The sequence below is a fragment of the Rhinoraja longicauda genome, chromosome 7, assembly GCF_053455715.1.
Source record: "Rhinoraja longicauda isolate Sanriku21f chromosome 7, sRhiLon1.1, whole genome shotgun sequence".
NCBI lineage: Eukaryota > Metazoa > Chordata > Chondrichthyes > Rajiformes > Arhynchobatidae > Rhinoraja > Rhinoraja longicauda.
In genome coordinates, this window is record NC_135959.1 from 2134758 (window position 1) to 2155942 (window position 21185).

General features: G+C 53.4%; 1 protein-coding gene across 1 annotated transcript in view; it reads right to left on the reverse strand.

The window, feature by feature from the left end:
- The window catches only part of LOC144595034 (uncharacterized), a 311478-nt gene that overhangs the window by 17959 nt on the left and 272334 nt on the right, over nt 1-21185 (reverse strand). The window contains exon 2 of the mRNA XM_078401973.1: nt 19731-20873. Within this exon, the coding sequence (XP_078258099.1) occupies nt 20093-20797 (705 nt within the window). The 5' untranslated portion in view covers nt 20798-20873 and the 3' untranslated portion in view covers nt 19731-20092. The remainder of the gene's footprint in view (nt 1-19730; nt 20874-21185) is intronic.

Below are 21185 nucleotides of genomic sequence, written 5' to 3' on the forward strand. Positions count from 1 at the left end.
GATCGGACTTTGCTGGCTTTACCTTGCACTAAACGTTATTCCTTTAGCATGTGTAGGAAAATAACTGCAGATGCCGGTACAAATCGAAGGTATCACAAAATGCTCAGCGGGCCAGGCAGCATCTCAGGAGAGAAGGAATGGGTGACGTTCCTGTGAGTTCCAGTCTGAAGAAAGGTCTCGACCCGAAACGTCACCCATTCCTTCTCCCCAGAGATGCTGCCTGACCCGCTGAGTTACTCCAGCATTATGTGTCTTCCTTCGGTTTAAACCAGCATCTGCAGTTCCTTCCTACAAATGTGTCCACTGTGGACGTCTGGATTGTAACCATGTGTTGTCGTTCCCGCTGACTGGTTAGCACACAACAAAAGCTTTTCACCTCCGTACACGTGACAATAAACTCAACTGAGGAAGTACTTCCTCCCCTCTGTTATCAGATTAGATTGTGTCATAGGAACAGAATTAAGTCATTCGACCCATCGAGTCTATGCTGCCCTTCGATAATAGCCGATCTACTTTCAATAGACAATGGACAATAGGTGCAGGAGGAGGCCATTCGGCCCTTCGAGCCAGCACCGCCATTCAATGTGATCATGGCTAATCATCCACAATCAGTACCCCGTTCCTGCCTTCTCCCCATACCCCCTGACTCCGCTATCCTCAAGAGCTCTATCTAGCTCTCTCTTGAAAGCATTCAGAGAATTGCCCTCCACTGCCTTCTGAGGCAGAGAATTCCACAGATTCACAACTCTCTGGGTGAAAAAGTTTTTCCTCATCTCCGTTCTAAATGGCCTACCCCTTATTCTTAAACTGTGGCCCCTGGTTCTGGACTCCCCCAACATTGGGAACATGTTTCCTGCTCTCCGTCTTATTCTCCTGCTTCGCTAATCCAGAGAAAATCTCTGGTAATATCAGTCTGAAGAAATATCTCGACCCGAAACGTCATCCATCCCATCTCTCCAGAGATGCTGCCTGACCCGCTGAGTTACTCCAGCACTCTGTGAAACGTCACCAATCCATGTTCTCCACAGATGCTGCCTGACCCGCTGAGTTACTCCAGCACTCTATGAAATGTCACCTATCCATGTTCTCCACAGATGCTGCCTGACCCGCTGAGTTACTCCAGCATTTTGTGTCTATCTGCTACTAAAACACCACCCCTCCATTTTTCCACCCCACCCCTCACTTCCCTACGCCCCCACCTGCTCTCCCATTTACTTTTCCCCTCCCCTCACCCCTTCCCCCTCTATTCTTTCCTCTGGCTTCACAATTCACCCTTCTCCTAACCTTGAAAGTAAGCGTGCAGGTACAGCAGGCAGTGAAGAAAATTAATGGCACGTTGGACTTCATAACAAGAGGAGTTGAGTATAGGAGTAAAGACGTCCTTCTGCAGTTGTACAGGGCCCTAGTGAGACCGCACCTGGAGTACTGTGTGCAGTTTTGGTCTCCAAATTTGAGGAAGGATATTCTTGCTATTGAGGGCGTGCAGCGTAGGTTTACTAGGTTAACTCCTGGAATGGCGGGACTGTCGTATGTTGAAAGACTGGAGCGACTAGGCTTGTATACACTGGATGAGAGGGGGATCTTATTGAAACATATAAGATTATTAAGGGGTTGGACATGCTAGAGGCAGGAAACATGTTCCCAATGTTGGGGGAGTCCCGAACCAGGGGCCACAGTTTAAGAATAAGGGGTCGGCCATTTAGAACGGAGATGAGGAAGAACTTTTTCACCCAGAGAGTTGTGAATCTGTGGAATTCTCTGCCTCAGAAGGCAGTGGAGGCCAAATCTCTGGATGCTTTCAAGAGAGAGCTAGATAGAGCTCTTAAGGATAGCGGAGTCAGGGGGTATGGGGAGAAGGCAGGAACGGGGTACTGATTGAGAATGATCAGCCATGATCACAATGAATGGTGGTGCTGGCTAGAAGGGCCGAATGGCCTCCTCCTGCACCTATTGTCTATTGTTTATCTCACACCTTTTCCTCTCTTAATCTTTGCCCCTTGACCAATCCATCAGTCAATTTTAACCCTCGCCTGTATCTACATATCACTTAAGATAGACACAAGATGCTGGAGTAACTCAGCGGGACAGGCAACATCTCCGGAGAGAAGGAACAGGTATCGTTTCGGGAAGAAGGGTCTCGACCCGAAACGTCACCCGTTCCTTCTCTCCAGAGATGCTGCCTGTCCCGCTGAGTTACTCCAGTACTTTGGGTCTGTCTTCGGTTTAAACCAGCATCAGCAGTTCCTTCCCACACATTCCACCTATCACTTGCCAAGCTTTGCCCAGCCCCCACCTCTTCCAGCTTTCTCCCCCATCCCCTCCCCCCCCCCCGCCCCATCAGATTCAGTGTGAAGGGTCCCAACCCAGAACGTCACCTATCCATGTTCTCCACAGATGCTGCCTGACCCGCTGAGTTACTCCAGCACTCTGTGTCTTTTTCCGTGAAAGCTTGTCGCTGTACCTCGGTACACGTGACAACAATAAACCTCGTCCTTGGAGGATCAACTTTCTCCTTACTACTTAATACCCTTCCACAGGACAGAGATCAGTACAGCACAGGAACAGGCCCTTCGGCCCACAATGTCCGTGCTGGACACGTTGCCAAGTTAAACTAACCTCCTCTGCCCGCTCGTGATCCATATCCCCCCGTTCCCTGTGTACTCACGCCCCTGTCCAAAAGCCTCTTAGACACCACTATCGTATCTGCCTCCACCCCCACCCATGGCAGCACGTTCCAGGCCCCCACCACCCTCTGTGTAAAATCACTTGCCCCCCACATCTCCTTTAAACTTTGCCCCTCTCACCTTAAAGCATAGAAACGTAGAAAATAGGTGCTGGAGTAGGCCATTCGGCCCTTCGAGCCAGTACCGCCATTCAATATGATCACGGTTAATCATCCACAATCAGTATCCCGTTCCTGCTTTTTCCCCATATCCCTTGATTCCGTTAGCCCTAAGAGCTAAATCTAACTCTCTCTTGAAAACGTCCAGTGAATTGGTCTTCATTGCCTTCTGTGGCAGAGAATTCCACAAATTCACAACTCTCTGGGTGAAAAAGCAATGCCCTCTAGTCTGGCTCAAAGGGCCGAATGGCCTACTCCTGCACCTATTGTCTATTGAATAGAAACATAGAAAAATAGGTGCAGGAGGAGACCATTCGGCCCTTCGAGCCAGCACCACCATTCAATGTGATCATGGCTGATCATCCATAATCAGTACCCCGTTCCTGCCTTCTCCCCATACCCCCTGACTTCGCTATCCTTAAGAGCTCTATCTAGCTCTCTCTTGAATGCATTCAGAGAATTGGCCTCCATTGCCTTCTGAGGCAGAGAATTCCACAGATTCACAACTCTCTGGGTGAAAACGTTTTCAGTCCTAAATGGCCTACCCCTTATTCTTAAACTATGTGGCCCCTGGTTCTGGAAACCCCCAACATAGGGAACATTTTTCCTACATCTAGCCTGTCCAATCCCTTAAGAATTTTATATGTTCTATCAGATCCCCTCTCATCCTTCTAAATTCCAGTGAATACAAGCCCAGTCGACCCATTCTTTCATCATATGACAGTCCCGCCATTCCAGGAATTAACCTAGTAAACCTACGCTGCACGCCCTCAATAGCAAGAATATCCTTCCTCAAATTTGGAGACCAAAACTGCACACAGTACTCCAGGTGCGGTCTCACTAGGGCCCTGTACAACTACAGAAGGACCTCTTTGCTCCTATACTCAACTCCTCTTGTTATGAAGGCCAACATTCCATTGGCTTTCTTCACTGCCTGCTGTACCTGCATGCTTCCTTTCAGTGACTGATGCACTAGGACACCCAGATCTCATTGTACGTCCTCTTTTCCTAACTTGACACCATTCAGATAATAATCTGCCTTCCTGTTCTTACCACCAAAGTGGATAACCTCACACTTATCCACATTAAACTGCATCTGCCATGCATCCGCCCACTCACAGAATGAGAGGTGGCCTTATAGAGGTATAGAAGATCACGAGGGGAATAGATGGGGTGAATGGGGTGAGATCCTTTTACCCAGAGTAGGGTAGTTAAGACGCAGAAGCCATAGGTTTAAGGTGAGAGGAGAAAGATTTGATAGGAACCTGAGGGGTACGTTTTTCAGTCAGAGGGTGGTGGGCGTATGGAACGAGCTGCCAGAGGAGGTAGTTGAAGCAGGTACTGTTATAACATTTAAAAGACATTTGGACAGGAAAGGTTCAGGGGCATATGGGCCAAACGTGGGCAGGTGGGACTAGTGGAGATGGGGCATTGATGGGTTTAGTCTTCTCTGTGGATTGTCACCTTGTTGTGGTGGAGAAGCCCGTGTGGTCCTGAGACCCTGAGAGCGATGCCGTCTGGATCTACGCTCCTGGTAGGATCACCCATTGCGGTACGGTCGAGGGGGAGGTCCCTGACAAAGAGCGATCCAACCAAGACCTCAACGGTGGAACAGGCGGAGGGAGGATGACGGCTGACTTTAGTGGAGCGTCACAACGGCTGGGAAGGCGGATGGATGAAGGCTGCAGCAGAAAAGGGTCCCCGGTCGTCTTGGACTCCACGCCACTGGATCCTGACCCAGATCTGTCAAGGACCGTGTGGTGGCTGTCTGTGCACCAGTCTCCCCACGTTAAACAAAGTCACGCACAGGGGTCCGACCCTATGGAGAGGACAGTCACACTCGCTTCCAGTGGCCGCCGACGATGATGAGATTAGACTCTTAGTCTTTAGAGATACAGTCAGAGAGATATAGGAAAGGTTTAGAGGGAAACGGATTTTGCCCTCAAAGATTTCCACACCAGAGGAGTGGAAATCAAGAACTAGAAGCCATAGGTCTAGGTTTATTATTGTCACGTGTACCGAGGTACAGTGAAAAGCTTTGTCCTGCACGCTATCCGAATAGCTCAGGTAACACCGCACAAAAATACAATCAAGTCCAACAGGTGGAGCAAAGGGGAAGATACAGAGTGCAGAATATAGTTCTCAGCATTGTAGTGCACCAGTTCCACAGACAAAGTCCAATGTCCGCAATGGGGTAGAGGTGAATCGGACAGTACCCTGGCTTGTGGAAGGGCCGTTCAGAAGCCTGATCACAAGGGAAGGATTTAATGGGAACCGGTGAGGCAACTCTTTCACACAGAGGGTGGTGGGTGTCTGGAACGAGCTGTCAGAAGAGGTAGTTAAGGCTGGAACGATAACCACATTTATGGAGTGAAGCAACAAGGAACAGGCCCTTTAAAATTACATTTAGTTGAATGCGCAGAGACTTAGGTTTTAAGGTGATGGAAGATTTAATAGGAACCTGAGGGGTAACTTTTTCCACACAGAGGGTGGTGGGTGTATGGAACAAGCTGCCAGAGGAGGTAGTTGAGGCTGGGACTATACCATCGTTTAAGAAGCAGTTAAACAGGTACACGGATAGGACGGGTTTGGAGGGATATGGACCAAACGCAGGCTGGTGGGACTAGTGTAGATGGGGCATGTTGGCCGGTGTGGGCAAGTTGGGCCGAAGGGCCTGTTTCCACGCCCTGTGACTCTATTTAGTTGAGGCAGGTACAATATTATTTATTCCATGCAGCGCAGGAAGGTGATGGGGTGATCTTATACAGGTGTGTAAAACCCATGAGAGGAATAGATCGGGTAAATGCACAGTTTGTTTTTCACCACAGAGGGTGGTGGGTGGGTGGAACGAGCTGCCAGAGGAGGTCGTTGAGACTGGGACAATCTATATAGTAAAACTCGTTTGTTTATTTGTTTGTTCCTGAACTTCAGCCAAAGCGGTGCACGATAGCGAGACAATCTCAGGCCCATCTTATTCACCGTCGTCCCTTTGGTGCCAATGGAAGAAGCTTCATTGAAATCGGTGTTATATTTTAAAAGTTTTTCACATTTTAAAGTTTAAATCTTTCTCCTAGGGAGGGAGGGAGGCGGGTATAAGTGGGGTTGAGGAGGGGGGAGTGGATGGGGGAGGGGAATGGGGGAGAGGGGTGGAGGGAGGGGGTGAGGACAAATGGAGGGGGGGAATGGGGAGGGAGGAGGGGAGGGAGGGGAGGAGGGAGGGAGTGGGAGGGAGGGGAGGAGGGAGGGGAGGAGGGAGGGAGGGGAGGAGGGAGGGAGTGGGGAGGGAGATGGGGAGGGGGAGAGGGGAGGTAGGGGAGGAGGGAGGGGGAGAGGGGAGGGGGAGAGGGGAGGGGGAGAGGGGAGAGGGGAGGGGGAGGGGGAGAGGGGAGTGGGAAGGGGGAGGGGGAGAGGGGAGGGGGGAGGGGGAAGGGGAGGGGGGAGAGGAGGGGAGAGGGGGAAGGGGGGAGAGGGGAGGGGAGGGGGAGGGGGGGAGAGGAGAGGGTGCTGCACCAATGCAGGAGAAGTTTGGGCCCAACGGGTCCACTTGGTCTAGTAACATTTAAAAGACATTTGGACAGGTACATGTTTAAGAAAGGTTTAGAGGGATTATGGGCCAAACTCAGGTAGGTGGGACTAGCTTAGGGATCTACCTTGGACAAGATTTCAAATTGTTCCTCGTAGAGGGGATCTTTTCGACGTACAAAAGGACTAGACAAGCTAGATGCAGGAAAAATGTTCCCAATGTTGGGCGAGTCCAGAACCAGGGGCCACACAGTCTAAGAATAAAGGGGAGGCCATTTAAAACTGAGATGAGAAGCAACTTTTTCACCCAGAGAATTTGTGTGAATTTGGGCTCTCTCTTGAAAGCATCCAGAGATTTGGCCTCCACTGCCTTCTGAGGCAGAGAAAGAAAGAGATTAATAAAGATAGATTATAATTTTTCATGGAGGAGAATTCCCTGAGGCATGAAAATTATTTCAGGTGCCCCACAAGGGTAAAACGGTTGTGAAACGCTGGTCTAAACCTTTTAAGAAAACAAATACTCGGGGTGAGGGGCTTGCTTCTGTGCTGCACGGATGTAAAAAAACGACACGGAGATTCAGCACAGGTTGGATTTCTGAGAGTCTACAGTTACCTGCTCACCTGCGTCTGCGATGCTCCCAGTCTCCGCTTTGAACAAAGCTCAGATTGTGAGCTTCTCCCTCTCTCTCTTCCTTCTCTCAGCCCCCGGTGGTTTATTGCCACACCTGTCTGCAGGTGGGCGGGAGGCTCCGCAGGTGAGCCCGGCTCTTGTAAAACACCCCCTCACCTGCGCAGGCTGGACAGGTGAGGCAGAGGGGCCCAAAGAGGGTGGTCAGGGCGATGTCAAAGCCCCCTTGAGCTCTCTCTCTCTCTCTCTCTCTCTCCGGGCCGCCGTGCACAGAGAGGCGGACAGGTGTGTCGCCGCCAGGTGCGCAGGTGAGCACCAGACAATGGGCGGGGTGGAGACTTCCACAACACCTGGGGGGCCTGCCATAAAAGGGGCCAGCCACAGAGCAACACACACCAACAGGTGGGCCCCACAAGAAAAGACAATCTTCCCAGGAATGATTGGATTAACGTACGATGAGCATTTAACCGCTGTGGGCCTGCACTCGCTGGCGTTTAGAAGGATGGGGGGGGGGGGGGTGGTTAGAATAAGGAAAGAACTGCCAGAAGAGGTAGTTGAGGCAGGTGTTATCATGACATTTAAGAGATAATTAGACAGGTAAATGGGTCTCGACCCAAAACGTCACCTATCCACGTTCTCCCGAGATGCTGCCTGACCCGCTGAGTTACTCCAGCACTCTGTGAAACGTCACCTATCCATGTTCACCACAGATGCTGCCTGACCCGCTGAGTTACTCCAGCACTCTGTGAAACGTCACCTATCCATGTTCCCCACAGATGCTGCCTGACCCGCTGAGTTACTCCAGTTTTTATGTCTATCTTAGTTGCATAAATAGAACATGTTGTGTTTACTTTCGTTGCAAGTGTGCCAAGTTACAGTGAAAAGCTTTTGTTGCGCACTAACCTGTCAGTGGAAAGACAATACATGATTACAATCGAGCCGTCCACAGTGTACAGATACAGGAGAAGGGAATAACATTTAGTGCAAGGTAAAGCCAGCAAAGTCCGATCAAGGATAGTCCGAGGGTCACCAATGAGGTAGATAGTAGTTCAGCACTGCTCTCTGGTTGTGGTAGGATGGTTCAGTTGCCTGATAACAGCCGGGAAGAAACTGTCCCTGAATCTGGAGGTGTGCGTTTTCACACTTCTGTACCTCTTGCCCCGATGGGAGAGGGGAGAAGAGGGAGGATTATGGGCCAAACGCGGGCAGGTGGGACGAGTGTAGTTGGTTGGTGTGGGCAAGTTGGGCCACAGGGCCAGTTTCCACGCTGTGTGACTCTATGACCTCATTGAAACTTCCCGATTAGTGAGCTGCCTGGATAGAGTGGATGTGGAGAGGATGTTTCCACTAGTGGGAGAGTCTAGGACCAGAGGGCACAGCCTCAGAGTTAAAGGACGTTCCTTTAGGAAGGAGATGAGGAGGAATTTCTTTGGTCTGAACCAGTGGAGATTACGACCCACTCTACATCAATGGGGTCTGTGTGGAAAGGGTACCAGCTTTCAGGTTCCTGGGTACGCACATCGCAGAGGATCTCACCTGGTCTACCAACACCATCACCACAGTAAAGAAGGCACAGCAGAGACTCCACTTCCTGAGGATCCTCAGGAAAACCAACCTGCAGGAGAAGCTCATGTTGTCCTTCTATCGCTGCTCCATCGAGAGTGTGCTGGCATACTGTATAACCACATGGTATGCCAGCTGCTCAGAAAAGGACAGGAAGGCCCTTCAGAGGGTCATCACAACGGCCCAGAAAATCATCGGCTGCTCACTGCCCTCCCTGGAGCACCTGTTCAGCCTACGCTGCCTCAGTAGAGCAGGCAAAATAATAAAAGATCCATCCCACCCCGGCCACCGTCTGTTTGTTCATCTGCCCTCTGGTCGACGTTTCAGGTCGATCAAATCCCGAACAAACAGACTTAAGAACAGTTTTTACCCCAGGGCCATACGAGAACTGAACACTACCTTTGCACTAGGCAACACTAAAAAATCTTTGTACTTAACATAATTGTATTTAATTGTATTTATGTATTTATTTGTTTTTGCATTTATTGCATATATGTTTGTACGCACCGTCAGGATTGGCTATTTTTTAATTTCGTTGTACTCGTTGCAATGACAATAAATGAATATTATTATTATTATTATGAATCTGTGGAACTCATTGCCACAGACGGCTGTGGAGGCCAAGTCAGTGGATATTATTAAGGTGGAGATTGACAAGTTCGTGATTAGTGCGGGTGTCAGGGGTGTAAGAAAATAACTGCAGATGCTGGTACAAATCAAAGGTATTTTTCACAAAATGCTGGAGTAACTCAGCAGGTCTGGCAGCATCTCGGGAAAGAAGGAATGGGTGACATTTCGGGTCGAGACCCTTCTTCAGAGAGTCAGGGGAGAGGGAGACACAGAGATTTTTAGATTTAGATTTTTTAGTTTAGAGATACAGCGCAGAAACAGGCCCTTCGGCCCACCGGGTCGGCGCCGACCAGCGATCCCCGCACACTAACACTATCCTACACCCACTAGGGACAATTTTTACATTTATACCAAGCCAATTAACCTACAAACCTGCACGTCTTTGGAGTGTGGGAGGAAACCGAAGATCTCGGAGAAAACCCACGCAGGTCACGGGGAGAACGTACAAACTCCATACAGACGGCGCTCGTAGTAAGGATCGAACCTGAGTCTCCGGCGCTGCATTCGCTGTAAGGCGGCAACTCTACCGCTGCGCCACCGTGCCGCCCTGATATTTTAGTTTAGTTTAGCTGGCTGGGTGAGGTCACATGGGGCGCGGGGCGGTGACGTCACCTTGTCCCGTATTTGGGAGTGAGATAGTTGGCAACCCCTACACCCCACCATCGAAACGATCTACAGCAGACTCTGCCTCAAAAATGGTAGCCAGCATCATCACAGACCCACACCACCCTGGCCACACTCTCACTGACCCACACCACCCTGACCCACACCACCCTGACCCACACCACCCTGACCCACACCACCCTGACCCACACCACCCTGACCCACACCACCCTGGCCACACTCTCACTGACCCACACTCTCACTGACCCACACCACCCTGGCCACACTCTCACTGACCCACACTCTCACTGACCCACACCACCCTGACCCACACCACCTTGACCCACACCACCCTGACCCACACCACCCTGGCCACACTCTCACTGACCCACACTCTCACTGACCCACACCACCCTGACCCACACCACCCTGACCCACACCACCCTGACCCACACCACCCTGACCCACACCACCCTGACCCACACCACCCTGACCCACACCACCCTGACCCACACCACCCTGGCCACACTCTCTGACCCACACCACCCTGGCCACTCTCACTGACCCACACCACCCTGGCCACACTCTCACTGACCCACACCACCCTGGCCACACTCTCACTGACCCACACTCTCACTGACCCACACTCTCACTGACCCACACCACCCTGGCCCACACCACCCTGACCCACACCACCCTGACCCACACCCTGACCCACACCACCCTGACCCACACCACCCTGACCCACACCACCCTGACCCACACCACCCTGACCCACACCACCCTGGCCCACACCACCCTGACCCACACCACCCTGACCCACACCACCCTGACCCACACCACCCTGGCCACACTCTCACTGACCCACACCACCCTGACCCACACCACCCTGGCCACACTCTCACTGACCCACACCACCTTGACCCACACCACCCTGACCCACACTCTCACTGACCCACACCACCCTGACCCACACCACCCTGGCCACACTCTCACTGACCCACACCACCCTGGCCACACTCTCACTGACCCACACTCTCACTGACCCACACCACCCTGACCCACACCACCCTGGCCACATTCTCACTGACCCACACCACCCTGGCCACACTCTCACTGACCCACACCACCCTGGCCACATTCTCACTGACCCACACCACCCTGGCCACATTCTCACTGACCCACACCACCCTGGCCACATTCTCACTGACCCACACCACCCTGGCCACACTCTCATCTCACCTCTGCCATCAGGAAGAAGGAACAGGAGCCGGAAAACCATGACCTCCAGGTTCAAGAACATCTTCTCCCCAAGCAACCATCAGGCTCTCGAACACTACATGACACTAACCTCAGCAAGTGTGATCTCCTTACTCTAGAGATACAGACGGTAACATAGGCCCTTCGGCCCACCGGGTCCATGCTGACCATCGATCACCCGTTCACACTAGTTCTGCCCCACACACTGGGAACAATTTACAGAAGCCAATTAACCTACAAACCGGAGGGGACCCACGCAGGTCACGGGGAGAACGTACAAACTCCATACAGACGGCGCCCGTGGTCAGGATCGAACTCGGGTCTCTGGCGCTGTGAGGCCACAACTCTACCGCTGCGCCACCGTGCCGCCCTCTGTGGACTGTGTCTTTAGTTGCACTATTGTAATATTCTGATTACCTAATATTACTATTATTAATTTATATTATTAATGTATTGTATGTTATCTGTGTGTTATTGTGTTAACCTGCCATCGGGAAGAAGGCACAGGAACCTGCAGCAAGTAAGAATTGTATTTCATTGATAGATCATAGAGTCACAAGTTCACAAGTTATAGGAGTAGAATTAGGCCATTCGGCCCATCGAGTCCACTCCGCCATTCAATCATGGCTGATCTATCTCTCCCTCCTAACCCCATTCTCCTGCCTTCTCCCCATAACCCCTGACACCCGTTCTAACCAAGAATTTGTCCATCTCTGCTTCAAAAATATACACTGACTTGGCCTCCACAGCCGTCTGTGGCAACGAGTTCCACAGATTCACCACCCTCTGACTAAAGAAGTTCCTCCTCATCTCCTTCCTAAAGGAACGTCCTTTAATTCTGAGGCTGTGCCCTCTGGTCCTAGACTCTCCCACTAGTGGAAACATCCTCTCCACATCCACTCTATCCAGGCCTTTCATTATTCTGTATTAGTTGTACAGCGTGGAAACAGGCCCTTCATCCCAACTTGCCCACACCGGCCAATATGCCCCATCTACACTCGTCCCACCTGCCTGTGTTTGGCCCATCTCTCTCTAAACGTGTCCTATCCATGTACATGTACATCTGTGGAATCCTCTGCCTCAGAAGGCAGTGGAGGCCAATTCTCTGGATGCTTTCAAGAGAGAGTTAGATAGAGCTCTTAAAGATAGCGGAGTCAGGGGATATGGGGAGAAGGCAGGAACGGGGTACTGATTGAGAATGATCAGCCATGATCACATTGAATGGCGGTGCTGGCTCGAAGGGCCGAATGGCCTCCTCCTGCACCTATTGTCTATTGTCTATTAAAGTTAGATAGAGCTCTTAAAGATAGCGGAGTCATGGGGCATGGGGAGAAGGCAGGAACGGGGTACTGATTGTGGATGATCAGTCATGATCACGGTGAATGGTGGTGCTGGCTCGAAGGGCCAAATGGCCTCCTTCTGCACCTATTGTCTATTGTCTGTTACCTGTCCAAACATTCAAAATGTTCTGTTGTTGCTACATGTGACAATTAATTAATCACCGTTGCCTCGTGACTTGTCTCGAACACACAAAGAAACAGTAACTTAGCCATCAGAACATCTGTGGGATTGGTGGGGGAAAGACAGGGACGGGTCCATAGTTGAAGAGGCAGGAATGCAAGGAATGGATCGGGTAGACGCACAGAGTCTATTGCCCAGAGTAGGGGAATCGGGGACCAGAGGACATAGGTTTAGAGTGAAGGGGAAAAAGATTTAATAGGAACCTGAGGGGTAACTTTTCCACACAGAGGGTGATGGGTGTATGCAACGAGCTGCCAGAGGAGATAGTTGAGGCTGGGACTATCGCAACATTTGGGCGGTCACGGTGGCGCAGCAGTAGAGTTGCCGCCTTACAGCGAATGCAGCGCCGGAGACCCGGGTTCCATCCTGACTACGGGCGCTATCTGTACGGAGTTTGTACGTTCTCCCCGTGACCTGCGTGGGTTTTCTCCGAGATCTTCGGTTTCCTCCCACACTCCAAAGACGTGCAGGTTTGTAGGTTAATTGGCTTGTTAAAAATGTAAACATTGTCCCTAGTGTGTGTAGGATAGTGTTAGTGTGCGGGGATCGCTGGTCGGCGCGGACCCGGTGGGCCGAAGGGCCTGTTTCCGAGCTGTATCTCGAGACTAAACTGAAAAACTGAACTAAATTTAATTTAGGAAACAGAAAGGACAGGTTTAGAGGGATATGGGCCAAATGTGGGCAGGTGGGACTAGTGTAGATGGAGCATGTTGGTCGATGTGGGCAAGTTTTAGTATAGTTTAGTTTAGAGATACAGCGCGGAAACAAGCCCTTTCGGCCCACCGGATCCGCGCCGACCAGCGATCCCCGCACACTAACACTATCCCACATCCTCTAGGGCCAATATTTACATTTACACCAAGCCAATTAACCTGCAAAGCTGCACGTCTTTGGAGTGTGGGACATTCTCGTGGCGGCGCCTAACGGCAGCGGCTGACTAGCAGTCTGTCCGTCTTTTTTTTTCCCTTTTTTTGTTGTGTGTCGGTGTTGGGATGGTTTTTATATATATTTTTTTGGTTGTGTATGTGTGGGAGGGGGTGGTGGTGTGGGTGGGTGGGTGGGTGGGTGGGTGTGAGGGGGGGGGGGGGGAACTTTTCTCTTCCTCACGGCGCGGGGTGCGGCTCGGCTGCGGGGCCTAACATCGCCCGCTGCGGCTCGGCCGCTGGACTTTACATCCCGGTGCGGCTTGGCCGTTGGACTTTACATCCCGGTGCGGCTTGGCCGCTGGACTTAACAGTGCCCGGTGCAGCTCGGCTGTGGGGCTTAACATCGCCCGGTGCGGCTCGGCTGCTGGACTTAACAGTGCCCGGTGCAGCTCGGCTGCGGGGCTTAACATCGCCCGGTGTGGCTCGGCTGCGGGACGTAACATCGCCCGGTGCAGCTCGGCTGCGGGACTTTTCACCGCTGGTGCGGCTCGGCTGCGGGACTTAACATCGCCCGGTGCAGCTCGGCTGCGGGGCTTTTCATCGCTGGTGCGGCTCGGCCGCGGACTTGACATCGCCCGGTGCGGCTCGACCACGGGACTTAGCTGCGCAAGGCTTGGTCGCGGGCCTTTCATCGCCCGGTTCGGCCGCGAGACGTTTCAGCGCCCGGTGCGGGGACTGTGCGGGTCGGTCGGGGACGAGCTGTCTGTCCGTGGGCGCGGGGGGGAAGAGAGTGGAAGTTTTGTTGCCTCCATCACAGTGAGGGGGTGTTTGGAGTCACTGTGATGGACGTTTGTGTTGGGGTCGTGTGTCTTGTGTTCTTTTTTCTATGACTGCTATGTAGTTTCGTTCGGTACTTCGGTACCGAACGACAAATAAAGCTCTGTTATACTGTTATACTGTTATGTGACAATGAGACACCATCGCCTCATGACTTGGCTCGTGGTCACCCACTTGAAGTTCCAGATGAGTGAATAATAATTTCGCCATCAGAATGTCTGCGGGATTGGTGAGGTGGGAAGAGAGGGAGGGGTTCGTAGTCGAAGAGGCAGGAATGTTAATAATAAGGAGTGTCTCAAACCAGCCCGAGAGGAGATTGCCACAGTAGAGACTGTAATTGAGGCTGCTGTGAACTTGCACAACTCTGTGGTTGTGCCACACTGTATCTGCCTCCATCACCGCCCCTGCCAGCAAGTCCTAGGTCCCACCGCCCTCTGTGTACAAACACTTGCCCCACACATCTCCATTAGACAACAGACAATAGGTGCAGGAGGAGGCCATTCGGCCCTTCGAGCCAGCACCGCCATTCAATGTGATCATGGCTGATCATTCTCAATCAGTACCCCGTTCCTGCCTTCTCCCCATACCCCCTGACTCCGCTATCCTTAAGAGCTCTATCTAGCTCTCTCTTGAATGCATTCAGAGAATTGGCCTCCACTGCCTTCTGAGGCAGAGAATTCCACAGATTCACAACTCTCTGACTGAAAAAGTTTTTCCTCATCTCCGTTCTAAATGGCCTACCCCTTATTCTTAAACTGTGGCCCCTTGTTCTGGACTCCCCCAACATTGGGAACATGTTTCCTGCCTCTAAAGTGTCCAACCCCTTAATAATCTTATACGTTTCGATAAGATCTCCTCTCATCCTTCTAAATTCCAGTGTATTCAAGCCTAGCCGCTCCAGTCTTTCAACATACGACAGTCCCGCCATTCCGGGAATTAACCTAGTAAACCTACGCTGCACGCCCTCAATAGTAAACTTTGCCCCACTCACCAATTAACCTACAAACCTGCACGTCTTTGGAGCACCCGGGGAAAACCCACGCAGGTCACGGGGAGAACGTACAAACTCCGTACAGACAGCACCCATAGTCAGGATCGAACCCGGGTCTCCGGCGCTGTGAGGCAGCGACTCTACCCGCTGCGCCACCGTGCCGCACACTGGATGGAGGGATGAGAGAAGGTGGCAGAGGGAGAGAGAAGTAGGGGGGTGGGGAGATCCTTCTGAGGTGGTGACTAGGGGTTGCCAACTTCCTCACTCCCAGATACGGGACAAGGTGACGTCACCGCCCCGCGCCCCACGTGACCTCACCCAGCCAGCGGCCACGTGCTCCCGCTCCACCAATGGCGGCCGCCCGGGGCCGGGAGGCGGGTTGCTACGCAACCTCCGTAATGCGGCGCACGGGCCTCCGGGCCTACACTGTCCGGGACTATACTGTCCGGGCCTACACTGTCCGGGCCTACAGCGTTCGGACCTACACTGTCCGGGCCTACAGTGTCCGGGCCTACACTGTCCGGGCCTACACTGTCCGGGCCTACAGCGTTCGGACCTACACTGTCCGGGCCTACAGTGTCCGGACCTACACTGTCCGGGCCTATAGCGTCCGGGCCTACAGCGTCCAGGCCTACACTGTCCGGGCCTACAGCGTCCGGGCCTACACTATCCGGGCCTACAGCGTTCGGACCTACACTGTCCGGGCCTACAGTGTCCGGACCTACACTGTCCGGGCCTATAGCGTCCGGGCCTACAGCGTCCGGGCCTACACTGTCCGGGCCTATAGCGTCCAGGCCTACAGCGTCCGGGCCTACACTGTCCGGGCCTACAGCGTCCGGGCCTACACTGTCCGGGCCTACAGCGTCCGGGCCTCTCCAGAGCCAGCACGTCCTTCCTCAGATATGGGGCCCATAATTGCTCACAATACTCCAAATGCAGTCTGACCAGCGCCTTATAAAGCCTCAGCTTTATAGATGTGGACTCCACGCTGCCTCGGGAAAGCAGCCAACATCATCGAAGACTTGTCCCACGGTTCCCGATCATTCCTTCTTCTCCCCGCTCCCGCCCGACAGAAGGTACAGAAACTTGACAGTATTTATCTTCTGTACCTTGTAGGAAGGAACGGGATGGCGGGACTGACACATGATGAAAGAATGGGTCGACTGGGCTTGTATTCACTGGAGTTTAGAAGGATGAGAGGGGATCTGATAGAAACATAGAAACATACGGACAGGCTAGATGCAGGAAACATGTTCCCGGTGTTGGGGGAGTCCAGAACCAGGGGTCACACAGTTTAAGAATAAGGGGGAGGCCATTTAGGACTGAGATGAGGAAAAACTTTTTCACCCAGAGTTGTGAATCTGTGGAATTCTCTGCCAGAGAGGGCAGTGGAGGCCGATTCACTGGATGTTTTCAAGAGAGAGTTAGATTTAGCTCTTCGGGCTAACGGAATCAAGGAATTTGGGGAAAAGCAGGAACGGGGTACTGATTGTGGATGATCAGCCGTGATCACATTGAATGGCGGTGCTGGCTCGAAGGGCCGAATGGCCTAACACTGCACCTATTTTCCATGTTTCTAACAGCAGATGTTGGTTTAAACCGGAGATAGACACAAAATGGTGGAGTAACTCAGCGGGACAGGCAGCATCTCTGGAGTAAAGGAACGGGTGACGTTTAGTTATCAGACTGAAGAAGGGTCTTTTGAACCGAAACAGCACCTATTCCTCACCTTCTATATTGCTCTGTGTTTCTCTGAAAGCAATCGCCAATATAACCACCGCCAGAAGGTGGCAGCATTGACCACATCTCCACACCCCCACAGTCGAAAGCATTGCGTACGAAACAGGCCCTTCGGCCCACAATGTCCCTGCTGAACACGATGCCAACTAGCCTCCTCTGCCAGCACCGCCATTCATTGTGATCATGGCTGATCATCCACTATCAGTAACCCGTGCCTGCCTTCTCCCCATATCCCTTGATTCCGCTAGCCCTAGAGCTCTATCTTACTTTCTTTTAAATTCATCCAGAGAATTGGCCTCCACTGCCCTCTGTGGCAGAGAATTCCAACAAATTCTCTGGGTGAAAAAGATTTTGCTCTCCCAGTTTTAAGGCAGAGATAAGTTTGATTCTTGGTCAGTGCGGGTGTCAGGGGTTATGGGGAGAAGGCAGGAGAATGGCGTTGAGAGGGAGAGATAGATCGGCCATGATTGAATGTCGGAGTGGACTCGATGGGCCGAATGACCTGATTCTGCTCCTATCACATGAGCTTACGAACCAAGGTTGGTACTTATGAATTAGAAGCTATTAGCTAAAAGGAGAAGTTAGACAACATAGAACAGAATAGGACAGCCCAGTAACAGGCCCTTCAGCCACATTATCCATGCTCCATTCCATGCGTATCCACGCCCCTGTCCATAAGCCTCTTAAACACCACTATCGTATCTGCCTCCACCACCACCCCTGGCAGCGCGTTACAGGCACACACCCCCTCTGTGTAAAACACTTGCCCCCCACATCTCCTTTACACTTTGCCCCTCTCACCTCAAAGCTGTGCCCTCTAGTGCTGGACATGTCCACCCTGGAATATTGGTTCAGCATTTTAGGGTGGCAGAGGGCGAGAGGGGGAGAAGAGGAGGGAGAGGGGGGGAGAGGAGAGAGGGAGCGAGGGGGAGAGAGGGGGGAGGAGAGAGAGAGGGGGAGAGAGGAGAGGGGGGGGGAGAGGGGGAGAGAGAGGGGGAGAGGAGAGAGGGGGAAAGGGGGTAGGAGAGAGGGGGGAGAGAGAGGGGGGAGCGAGGGGGGGAGAGGGGAAGAGGGGGACAGAGGGGGGGGAGAAGAGAGGGGGGAGCGAGGGGGGGAGAGGGGAAGAGGGGGACAGAGGGGGGGAGAGAGAGGGGGGGAGAGAGGGGGGAGAGAAGGGGGAGGAGAGAGGGTGTAGAGAGAGGGGGTAGGAGAGGGGGGGGTGTGGGGGTAGGGGTGAGGGGGAGGAGAGAGGGGGGAGAGAGAGGGGGAGAGAGAGGGGGAGAGAGGAGAGGGGGGGAGAGGGGGAGAGAGAGGAGACGGGGAGAGGGGAGAGAGGAGACAGGGGAGAGAGATTGGGGGAGAGAGGGGGAGGGGAGGGAGAAAGGGAGGGAGGGAGGGGGGAGAGAGGGGGGGAGGAGAGAGGGGAGAAGAGGGGGAGAGAGGGACAGGGGGGCAGAGAAAATGTGAAAAATTGAAAAAGGGAACAAGAAGTCATCTCATTGAAACAAACCCCTTCATCTGCGTGCCGGGCTGTACATGGTGCTGGTGTTTCCCCAGGGACAGAGGCTCAGAGTAAAGGGCGCAGCGGTAGAGTTGCTGCCTCACGGCACCAGAAACCGTCTGTACGGAGTTTGTACGTTCTCCCCGTGACCTGCGTGGGTTTTCTCCGAGATCCTCGGTTTCCTCCCACACTCCAAAGACGTGCAGGTTTGTAGGTTAATTGGCTCGGTGTAAATGTAAAAAAATGTCCCTAGTTTGCGTAGGACAGTGTTAGTGTGCGGGGATCGCTGGTCGGCGCGGAATCGATATACAGGACTAACATAGACTGGGCGTTGAGGCTTGTATGAATGGGTTAGGCCAAAGGGCCTATTTGCATGTTGCATGATTCTATGTGTACGACAAACAGGACAAGGACAATTGCAGATGGGTCATCGTGGGTTGGCATGGATAAATTGGGCCGAAGGGCCTGCTACCATAGAAACATAGAAAATAGGTGCAGGAGGAGACCATTCGGCCCTTCGAGCCAGCACCGCTATTCACTGTGATCATGGCTGATCATTCACAATCAGTAACCCGTGCCTGCCTTCTCCCCATATCCCTTGATTCCACTAGCCCCTAGAGCTCTATCTAACTCTCTTTTAAACCCATCCAGTGAATTGGCCTCCACTGCCCTCTGTGGCAGAGAATTCCACAGATTCACAACTCTCCGGGGTGAATTTTTTTTTCCTCACCTCAGTTTTAAATGGCCTCCCCTTTATTCTTAGACTGTGTGGCCCCTGGTTCTGGACTCCCCAACATTGGGAACATTTTTCCTGCATCTAGCTTGTCCAGTCCTTTTATAATTTTATACGTCTCTATAAGATCCCCTCTCATCCTTCTAAATGAGAAGTAAATGTAGATGTAAGAAAATAATTGCAGATGCTGGTCAGGCAGCATCTCGGGAGAGAAGGAATGGGTGACGTTTCGGGTCGAGACCCTTCTTCAGTCTAAAGAAGGGTCTCGACCCGAAACGTCACACATTCCTTCTCTCCTGAGATGCTACCTGATTTGCTGAGTTACTCCAGCATTTTGTGAGTAAATGTAGATGGGTCATCGTGGGTTGGCACGGATAAGTTGGGCCGAAGGGCCTGCGACCGTGCTGTCTATCTCAATGATTCTATTGTGGTCGTTATTGACGAGTTGGGCCGAAGAGCCTGTGTCCCCGCGCTGTGCCACGCTGTTACTAACCTGGAGTCTGTGTTGTAGGCCGAGGCCTGGTCCTTGCCCAGAGGCCTGGTGGGCAGCGGTGGAGGCCTCCGCCTGCTGTCCACGCCCTGGCGCGGCGGGAGCACAGGGAGATCCCGCAGTGACGTCCCTGGGCCGCTGACGGGCAGCTCCCTCGCCCGGGCCACAGGGGGGCAGCATGCCCGGAGGCTTCACCGGGCCCTGCCTGGGCGGCACTGGAGGCAGGTGCTTCAGGCCGGGGGCATCAGGAGCCAAGCCGGTGCCATAGAGGTAGATGCTCCGCTTCTTTGGCACCGGTTTCTGCATCGTTGCCGGCAGCGAAGGCCGAGGCCAAGGGGCGGCAGGCTCGGGACTGGCGTGTGGGACTAGGCCCGGGCCAGGCTGTGGGCCGGGTAACAGGCCAGGGCACCTGGAACTAAGCCAAGGGCAGGCTCAGGGTCGGGGACGAGGCCAAACTGAGGCTCGGGGCCGGGTACAAGGCCCAGGGCATTTTCAAAGTGTGGGACTGGGCTGAAGACAGGCTCGGGACTGGGAACTAGGCCGAGGGCAGGTTTGTGGCTGGGAACATGGCCTAGGGCAGGCTGGGAGAGCAGGACAAGGCCCAGAGTAGGCTCAGAGTGTCGGATCAGGCCCAGATCAGGCAGGGGGCAGGACACCAAGCCGCAGGCAGGCTGCGAGTGTAGCGCCAGGCCCAGGGCAGGCTCAGGATCAGTAACTAGGCCCCAGGCAGGCTGGGAGTATGGGGCCAGGTCCAGGGCTTCCTCAGGAGCAGTAGCTAGGCCCCAGGCAGGCTGGGAGTGTGGGGCCAGGCCCAGGGCTTCCTCAGGAGCAGTAGCTAGGCCCCAGGCAGGCTCGGAGGCAGGATCTAGGCCGAGGGAACTCCTGGTGAGGGCAGAGAGGATGCGTTTGCGGTGCCCCGGCAGGTAGACCCCGATACGGGACAGGTCCTCGCTCCGGATGGCGCGGCAGTCCGACAGGATGTGGTAGTGGTGTTCGGCGAAGTGCTCGGCGTACTGCTCGAGGTGGAGGAGCCTCAACCATTCACGCACGCTGTCCGAGCCCCCCTCCATCGCCACGGCAACCGGGCCCACTCCCCCTCACTCCATGTGCCCCGCTCCGCTCCACTCCGGCCCCTCCGCACGGAACCTGTGGAGAGGGATGGGGGGGGGGGTTAAAGCAGCCACTCAGCCCACTCACCATGCTATCCCAGTCCCAGCCCGTTCACCGTACCTCCCAAACCCAGCCCACTCGGCCCGTTCACCCTTGCTATCCCAGTCCAAGCCCACACGGCTCATTCACGGTACATAGAAAATAGGTGCAGGAGGCGGCCATTCGGCCCTTCGAGCCAACACCGCCATTCAATGTGATCATGGCTGATCATCCACAATCAGTAACCCATGCCTGCCTTCTCCCCATACCCCCTGATTCCGCTCAGGTTGATTGAGACGGACTGAGCGG